This window comes from Stylophora pistillata, chromosome 4, assembly GCF_964205215.1.
Source record: "Stylophora pistillata chromosome 4, jaStyPist1.2, whole genome shotgun sequence".
Lineage (NCBI taxonomy): Eukaryota > Metazoa > Cnidaria > Anthozoa > Scleractinia > Pocilloporidae > Stylophora > Stylophora pistillata.
The window spans coordinates 11,469,091-11,478,795 of NC_142522.1; the positions used below are offsets into that span (position 1 = coordinate 11,469,091).

The following is a 9,705-nucleotide window of genomic DNA, read 5'->3' on the forward strand; positions in this document are numbered from 1 at the left end:
TTACACTGAGCTTCAAATTGTCTATTTCAGAGTTTCTATGTTTTACTGGATCCATAACACAACCGCTATCATTATTATTGATATAGCTTTCGTATTCATAAATATATATAACTCGAAACGATCAATTTGCCAAATCTACGCTTCATTTTCGAAGGTGAAACGCTTTGACTAAAAGAAAAAATGTACCGAATATATATTGATTTTGCAAACGTAGATGATGACTCTATAAGATTCAATTGCTATTCTTATTTTCTACAAATAAAAATAAGAGTATTCAGATAAACAATGCCACCCTAAACAGTTAAAATTAATACTTCTCTTCAAACCCTTGCAGTTGTTAGAAACTCGTTCCTTTCATATGGCTAGTGACTATGAAATTTAACCTTTTAGGTTCTAATCAACTGCAACAAGCCGACCGAGAAATCATTGTTAAATCATATCATTATATAACAAAAAAATGTACTTCTTCTCGACTATGAAATAAAATTACGTCTAGTTATGTACCCTTAATTGCAGAAAAATAGCCTACAATGGGCTAAGATTCGAAGATTTATCACAACTTTGGCGTATGACCATTTGATTTAGTCTTCTCCACCTACCCTCTATTTCTAGTAACCAAAAAATTAGAAAATATAATTGATGTTGAAATGATCCTGCGTTTATTCTTTAAGTTTAGCTTCTTTAAGTCAGGTCAGTTCAGTCTACCCCAGAATTCCTGTATTTGACCATATTGTCCTACTAAGATTTAATTTTACTTTTACAAATTGCACGAATTCTATAACTATCACTTCTCATCGGTAAATTGCATGCAATCAAAGAACTACATGACGACTGCGACTTCTTCTATACATGCCGAGAAATCGAATACGAAATGGCGGCGGAACATGCGCAGTGTGGAAGATTTGCTTTTAATATGGTTGCCGTACAAAGCTTTCTGTGATAAATGAATAAAATGCGGCTCTATGTTTGAAGATAAAGTGGATAGTCATAATGCCCACGTCCGCATTAAAAACAACGTAAGCAACACTCACAAGAATTCCTTACGATCCCCCGATGTACTTAAGTTGACGTTTCGAGCGTTAGCCTTTCGTCGGAGCGAATGGGCTCAGACGAAGGGCTAACGCTCGAAACGTCAGCTTTTGTAATCGTTACGGTGGCCAATTTACCATTTCAACTTTGTTGATATATCCAAATTTTAAAACGTATATGAACTGTAAGAACTCTCCCCAAACTAAACCTACTTTTTCTTCTTTATGAATGGGAGTGAAACTATCTGAAAAGCTTAATATTATTCGTACATTTAATTAGTATTAAAAATCATTGGCTATCCACTTCTGATAGAAAAACGATTTGAAAATAGTATTCCAGAACAAACATTTTCGAAACGGAACAGTTCTAAAAGTTGTATACAGGCCATTGATCTATCACTGTCTGTTACAGAAAATGGATTTATTAAGAAGTTTATACACAACTTAATGTTATTCTATAATCACTAACTGATTTTCAAAAGTTCCTACACTTTTTATTGTTAATTGAGTTCTAAACATTTGCTTGTGCAGTTTTTAGGGTCTTTTAAAGACTGTGTCCTCTCTAACTCTCGAAAATGTACAATCTATTCGAGTGTTAGATATTTCAGTCGTTGAACCCCACCGAGTCCTAATAAGCCATCAAACGATATTTTTAAGGTGAAAGCGCCCACCCACTTTTGGATAATAAATTTACTTTGAATTCTCTAACGGTGACGTTGGGTAGAAAATTGAAACTAGCCTCATTTTGTTTTTTAACATTAAAGTGCACCTACACCCAAAAAATTTTTTTCGCTTAACGAAGTAAGCTTATCTTGTTGAGTATTTCTGCGCAAAAATTTTTTTATTTGCTCAAATCTTCAATTTTCTATGCCCAGTCAAAATACGGAAAATCGGCCGCCATCTTGCCCCACGACCGAGTTTAAAGAGGAATGCCTCTAGTGGGTAATGTGACGTCAAATCGAGAACACGAAAGTCTGCATTTCACACATTTTCACTTGTTTAGGAAGGTTGTAGTCGATAATTGTCCGAAAATATGCCGACTAAGTGTGTTGTAGAAGGATGTAGCAACGTGCGAAATTTGCAAGAGGGTATCGCGCTTCATACATTCTTCATACAACACACCTAGTCGGCATATTTCGGACAATATCGACGACAATCTTCCCAAACAAGTGAAAATGTGTGAGATGCAGACTTTCGTGTTCTCGATTTGACGTCACATTACCCGCTAGAGCCATTCTTCTTTAAACTCGGTCGTGGGGCAAGATGGCGGCCGATTTTCCGTATTTTGACTGGGCATAGAAAATTAAAGATTTGAGCAAATTAAAAAAATTTTGCACAGAAATACTCCAAAAAATAAGCTTATTTCGTTAAGCGAAAAAGAAATTTTGGGTTTAGGTGCACTTTAATTGTTGCGTATCAGAAATTTTGCTCGAGGCAGTTTTCTTATTATCCGTGGCATTACAGGAAGATACATCTTTAAATAACTTACTTCCCGTTATGAGATGAAAGAGGTGAAAGAAAATGAGGGAGCAGGTGAAATAAATGACCTCATTCAGTAGTGTGGAGATGGATTTCGTCATTGGAATTTTTTTTTAACATCCTTAATTCCTAAACTCTTTTCCCTTTGCGACAGTTTGTGTGATATTCACTCCTTGAATGGTACATTAAATGACATCTTGGAGAGAGAATCATTTCTAAATATCAGCAACAGTTACGAATAACTTTTAACTTTCATAATTTGACTGACCGGCAGAAAACAAAAACGAAATATACGACGACCAATAATAGGAGGCAACCTACGTTCGTTAGCCTTTCCATTTATTTTTATCCTATGGAAGCTCATAAAAAGAATATTGTTCTAATACCTAGGGCACGATTAATGATGGTCTAAGGAGTTTCCTAGTATTTGATGTAGTCCGCTGGTTTCCTAGCCAAACTTTAAATTGTAGTCATTTGCCCGTTCCTCGATTTCAAAAGAACTAGTTTCTAAAACAATAGCTTAACTACAGATGCTTCAGGTCACTATCGGAGACAAGTGCTTTAGTATCATAGTATGCCACACATAAATAAATTAAATGATAAGGATTTTGTGCAAGGTCTTCCGCAATGAAATATTACTGGATCTATTGCAGGTCCTCGCGCTTGGGTACTCTAATGTATAAGTATCGGTAGTTTAATCGTAAAATCCGAATCAATGATGCCTTTTTTACCTTCGCTTACCACTTACGGTTCACTGACTAAATACAGCGACTCATTTTTCTGCAACTGGTATGATCTTTTTCGCATCATAAGTCGCTTCCGTAGCTGATACAATTAAGGAATGCAGACGAATCTTCCGTATGGTTTGGAACGTTCCACTAGAATAAGATTTTTAAGAGGATTTTTGAGATCGTTCTCAAAGACTACTTTTATCTACATACCAATCCCACGTATGTTCCTTTCGTTAATGTCTTTCATCATCAAGATGCACTCAGATGCATTCAGGTGCATTCATTCTTAAAAGCATTCAACCACGAGAATTGATTGACGAAAACTTGGCCACCATCTGAAACGGACCCAGAGGATGCAGATTTCATCGTTTACGGAAAGGGAAAATTTCGATATTTTTAGTTTATGGAGGATATATAAGAGCTTATGAGGAGAAGATTATGCATCAGTAGCTGAGGAAAACTTCATAGATACCTGTCTGCCATCGGAAAAAGACGTAAAAGAATCACAAAATACAAAATGTTCATCAATCCAAAACAGGTGCGGTTATTATCATTTTTTTCTTAACTCGCTGTTTCCTTTCAAGTTTCTATTCAACTGAGGAGATGAAATGAAACTTTGATGAGATAAATCATCTACTGCAGCCTCCTCCGTGCAAAATAACATGTAAACTTTGTAGTGAGTCAAGAATTGAGAATTGGTTTTATTTGACTTTAATTAATATTGTACTTTCCTGTGTAATTATTCTATTTCCAGATTGTCCACGCTTTTACAGTCGCCATCTTGTTGGCTCTGTTACTTGGTTCCATTGATCTCGTGGACGCCAACCCACCTTTTTTCTCGCCTGGAAATGGAAAAGTCGATTGTGACGCAATACAGAGACAAATCCTCGCTCAAACACCTCTGGCTTTATCTCATACCAACTCGAATACTGACAGCATCAGATCTCTTATTGTGTGCAACAAAATTGTAACATACCATACTTGCAAGAAACATACAAGCTGTGGAAATTCCGTGCGTGTAATGCACGATTTCGATTGTTTTCCAAGTAACAGCAAGAAGGTCATTAGCTGCGCATTTCCAAGTACCTGCTGCTAGAAAAGGGATATCAAGGAAATGAACAAATGTACTGATAATATATAACATGAATGATGACGAATGAAATTGCAAATTTTTTTGAAAATACATATCAAAGAATGGAGTAAACTGACTGTAATAGTAGGAAGTGTAATTTGTGAAGAATAAGCGAATTAAGAAAATGTACTTTAAACTTCTTTTGTTCCTTATTTTACATTTAACTCTACCAACTGCGCGAAAACTACCAGAAAGATGGCTTTGATAACCGCGATTTCTCCACTTTAGATCGAATGTAGCAAATAAAGATCAATTAACTATCGAAATTTCGTATTAACTCATTTTTTACTTAACAATCATTCTATTATGAGGAACATTTCACAATCATTTGGCCACCAAAGTGAGTGTTTTCAATGTAAGGCCTCTTGTGAACAGGTTTTCGTGGTCCCTACCACCTTACACCTTATTCGAGCATCATCTTAGAGAGAGTCACTTTTGAATAATAAAATGATCAATTAATTCTCTCTCTGAGATAACGATAAAATGGTCAAGTAATAAGTGATTTATCGTGGACGCATTGAGTAAATACCGATAGGATCACCTCTGACAAATCGAGATACGTTCTCCACAAAAATCTTTAAGCAAAATTTAATATGGCTCATTTAGTGTTATAATAGTCGGCGCTTAAAAGACGGAACAAATATTTGGTTAATCATGATGCATTACTAATCGCACTGAAAATTATCAGTGTTTTGAGCGCTCTCGAAAAAGTTGAAGAGATTATATACCTTGGCATGCTGAGCAGTACGGGTCAAACTTTGGTTGAGAAAGGAAATGTAATGAATTTTCGACAGAAATTTAGACTTATACGTATTGTATAGAGTCAAATAGCTAAAGTGGATATGCTTCATTAGTTTGACGTACAACGGTTTCATTCGTTGTTGCCGTTAACATCTCGAGATTATGAAATACCTCATTACTGACATATGAAAAAACCCGACTGAAAGGAATCTACCATCCCCAATGACATTTAAGTACACTGAAATGATTATGGGCAGCATTTAGTCTAGGGTTTCTGTTCTGTACCAGGGATGCGGTGCAGGATTCAAAATTAAAAGTGAGATTTTTTTAGGCTGTAGAGCAATGTAGTAGTCAACGCACAGAGATTTTAGGTACGCGAGTGAGAGTTGTCTGAAATCATCAAGGTATGAAAAATCAGGTTTTAAACTGTCTTAAATAATGAACTTTTATCTCCTTTTTCCATTTTGATACTTGCTGAGATAGGCCAAAGCAAACTCTTAAAAGCTTGAGATGGTTGTTTATTTTCTTACACCCGGTTTAAAATCCACAGGCATTTTTTTCGGTTCACATTTTTTAAGAGCAAAATGGTTCGTTCCACACTTTTCTTCTCATTTCTTCTTCCGGCAATTTGTAGTCAGCTCCAGTTTAGACAGGCCTCAGCTAAAATAGCTTATACCTTAGATCATACTCAAAACTGTCGAGAACGTAGAGGAAAAAAACACTTGTGACCATTTTTTCCTCCCATAAGTCTAAAAAGGTATGCGACGCTATTCATCCACACTTTTGTAAAAATGCACTTGTTATGAAGAGTTTCGCTTGAAAACAGGAAGCAATCAATCTTAAATACTGTACTTGTAATGTCAAGGATAACTGGCTTCATGCCTCCAGCCAAAGTGCTAATGTGGCATACACAAAATACTCGAAAAAAAGAGGGCTGGTTTGTCTCGTCAGTTCCCCCAACCCTTCATAAGATGATGTTCAACACTAATTGTTTATCAAATAGAGATGGACATCTGAATCAATTTACAAATGGTGAAGTTGTGATAACGTAAAAAGTTATTTTTGAATTTCTTTTTATAATTTTAAATATAATTGAGTTATTGCCTCCAGCTAAAGAACTGTAAAGTCTATGGTTTCAGTGCGCGAATTCTTCTTACTATTCCAATGCTGGCTTAAAAACTCCTGCATTTGATATGGGCAAAGGCGATCGCCGTCTTAATAACAAAGACAATATGTAATGCTTTAAATGTCTTGATAGATACAAAATAAAATTTTTTTTATATACAGAACCAAATGTAAAACAATGTCAACGATTAGGACGCGACAATGGCGAATCGTCACTTATCGCATCCGTTCCGAAAATACTTAATCAGAGATACTGATTTCCCTACATTCAGGAGAAAATGGAATCAATTAGCCTTGCTGTTGTCTGAAAGCAACCTTTAGTAACTCATTACGTCAAAATTTTATAGAGAGTGTTGAAACTTGTCAAGGAAAAAATATATAAATGTATTTTTAGCGGAGATACAAAGCAAAATTACAAAAAGCTTATAAAGGGGGAAGTTTGTATTAGAAACAACCAGAAGTTAGGAAAAAAGCAAGGGTCCAAGAAGAGGCCGAAGAAAAAGAAACATGGTCGAGTTTATACGACAGGTAAGATTTTATCCTCTTACTTTTTCTCTTTTTTCTTTTTTGTTAAGCAGAAGCTTCACACAAAAAGATGAGCGAGTAAAGAAAATGATAATCTCTTTCTTTGACTTTGATTGGAACCTATTGAATCTTGGCAGATAACCCGTATATATATGTTGGCTTTCATCAGTAATCAGACAGTAAATAGAATACGGGGAAACTCTTAATTCGCCCTTTATTTTTTTATCGATTGGGTCTGCTTTATGTTGTTTCCTTCTCGGATCGGCTTCAGAGATGAACATCATTTTATTTAAGAAGATCTTTACTAAGCACAGAACTTTACGCATCCCTAAACAAAATACATCATATATACACATGAAACAAAAAGCCAAATATTTTTCTAATCCACTGTGTTTTCTGTTTTTTTTTTTATTTAATTTAGATTGTTTTTGCCATGGTGTTGGTTTTCTCACTTAGTGCTATTAACCTCGTGGACGCCAAAACACCGTATTTCTCGCCTGGAAATGGAAAGGTTACTTGTGCAGCAATAAAGGCGCAAATCCTCGCTAAAACATCTATCACTGTGACTGATCCGAAGTCGCATACTGACGGAGTGTTCGATCTCTGGTTGTGTGCAACAAGATTCTAACACACCATACTTGTAGGAAACACACGAGCAGTGGACGGCTACTGCCGGTGTATGCAATGCACAACTTTACCCATTGTTTTCCAAAAAACGGCAAGAAAAGCCTGTATTGCAAGTTTCCCATTAGCTGTTGCTGAACAGATCGTACAAAATGGATAGATAAATCTCTTGATGATGTATTACAGAAATTATGAGAAGTTAGATAAAACTTATTAATATATGCGCATGATCTAAATGTGGATATGACGGACATCGCCGACATGTTAATGTACTTTGCTAAGGATAAACGACAAATTAAAAAAAATGTACTTTGATATTCCCCTTGTAAATCTTTTTGAATAAAATCATGGTTTTGAGAAAGTATATTTTTGCACGAAAATAGGGAGAAGGATGGCTATAGTCATTCAAGAGTGTAATTGAATAATTAATTTTACAATTGCGTCTGTGACACTCTGAAGTAATAATTAATTATGGCCTCATTGGGAAACCATCAATATGGTCGCCACTGACAAATCGATATATATTTTCTTCAAAGAGATCTTGCAGCAAATACTAATTTGGCTCCTCTGGAGTTTTAGCGTTCGGTGTTTGCACTTAAAAGAAGCAACAATTCTTAGGCGAATTTCGCAACATTTAAAGTCGCTGTTAAAATTATCACCGAAACCTCCAGCAACTTTAAAACGTTAAAAAGTTGATATATCATTGTATGATATAATATAAAGGCCGCAAATTGGTTGAAAAGAAAAATACCAGGATAAAATTGAGAGTATTAGATAATTTGTGTTATTGGGTTTCGATAGAAAGTGTAGTGGTCAACGTATTGCGAAATCAATTAGAAGCTACCAGAGTACATGTAACTACCCCATTTCTTAACTGGTACAGATGGCCCTTTATATGTCAGAATAATCTATACTACTAAGTGAAAGGGACACCAACCTAACGATTGTAAAACCATGCATATGTTCGAACTAAAGCAACCATGGAGAAGACAATAGATTCAATTTGGTTTATGATTTTACATACCTAATTTATCAACCATGTAATGTAATGAGTTTGGCGCCAAAAATAGACGAACTTCGTATTTTTTTGAACACCCACAAGTTTGATCTTTGTTGTATAACGGAGACATGGCTGAAAGATTCTATTGATGACAGCGTAGTTGACATTAGTGGCTACAACATTATACGCGAAGATAGGACCCACAGGTTACATGGGGGTGTGGCTCTATATGTAGAAGATTCCATCAAATTCTCAATTCTACGGGACTATGAGTTCCCTGACCCCGAGGGCCCTGAGGTTTTGTGGGCCAAGATCACGCCCAACCGATTGCCTCGGGGTTATAGCTGCCTTATCATTGGTACAGTGTACCATCCTCCACCACCTGCCAAAGATGAGCCCCTCCTTGATTACATGATGGATTCTCTCTCTAGGATAGAGAGTGATATCCCTGGCGCAGGTATAATTCTCGCTGGCGACTGGAACAGGGCAAATGTTTCACCAGTTATTAAGCAGTTCCGCCTCACGCAAGTCGTCCATTTTCCAACAAGAGGGAATCGTACACTCGACAAAGTGTTAACTAATCTTACAGAACACTACGAGAAACCTTCTCCATTCCCGCCATTCGGACTATCCGATCATTGTACTGTTGGTTTGTTTCCAAAAATTAGATCGAAGGCCAATATTCCTGCATACAGAACGGTTACTACACGTGCTGTTAACGCTGAGTCCAAATAGGCTTTTGGTCGTTATATGACGGGGGTCGACTGGTCATTAATCGACACTATAGATAGCGTCCAAGAACAGTATACTCACTTCAGTCACCTAATTCACATAGGGTTAGATTCTATCCTTCCCAAAAAGCAAGGCACTTATAGCACACCGTCAAAGAGCATATTACCAAGACAACAAACCATTGTTTCACTACTACCGGAACAAAGTAAACAGGGAACGGAAGCTCTGCAAACGCTCTTATTACAACACTAAAGTCAGCGTTTTGACCGAAAACAATCCTAAAATGTGGTGGTCCGAATGTAGGCGGTTATGTGGAATGAACAAAACATCTACAAGTGTCGCAAATCAGCTCCTAGCAAGTAAACCAGCTACCTCAATCAACCTTAAGATCTTGGCTAATGAAATCAATACAGCTCTGCTGGAACCTCAAGCTTCGTTTGACCCACTTTTAGATAATATCGAAACTGTGAGCACTGAGGGTTTTAAAAATCCCATTATTTCACTGGAAGCTACCTTCAAATGCCTTAGTACGGTCATCTCCTCCAAAGCTGGGGGCCCAGATAATATCCCAAACTGGGTCTTGCGTGA

At 36.6% G+C, this 9,705-nt stretch overlaps 1 protein-coding gene across 1 annotated transcript; it reads left to right on the plus strand.

Annotated features, from left to right (window-relative positions):
- The first annotated feature begins 8,433 nt into the window (after positions 1-8,433).
- LOC148732484 (uncharacterized) lies at positions 8,434-9,120 on the plus strand. The gene has a single exon (XM_088757852.1). It carries the CDS (start codon positions 8,434-8,436, stop codon positions 9,118-9,120), a length of 687 nt encoding a protein of 228 aa, XP_088613978.1.
- Positions 9,121-9,705: the final 585 nt, after the last annotated feature.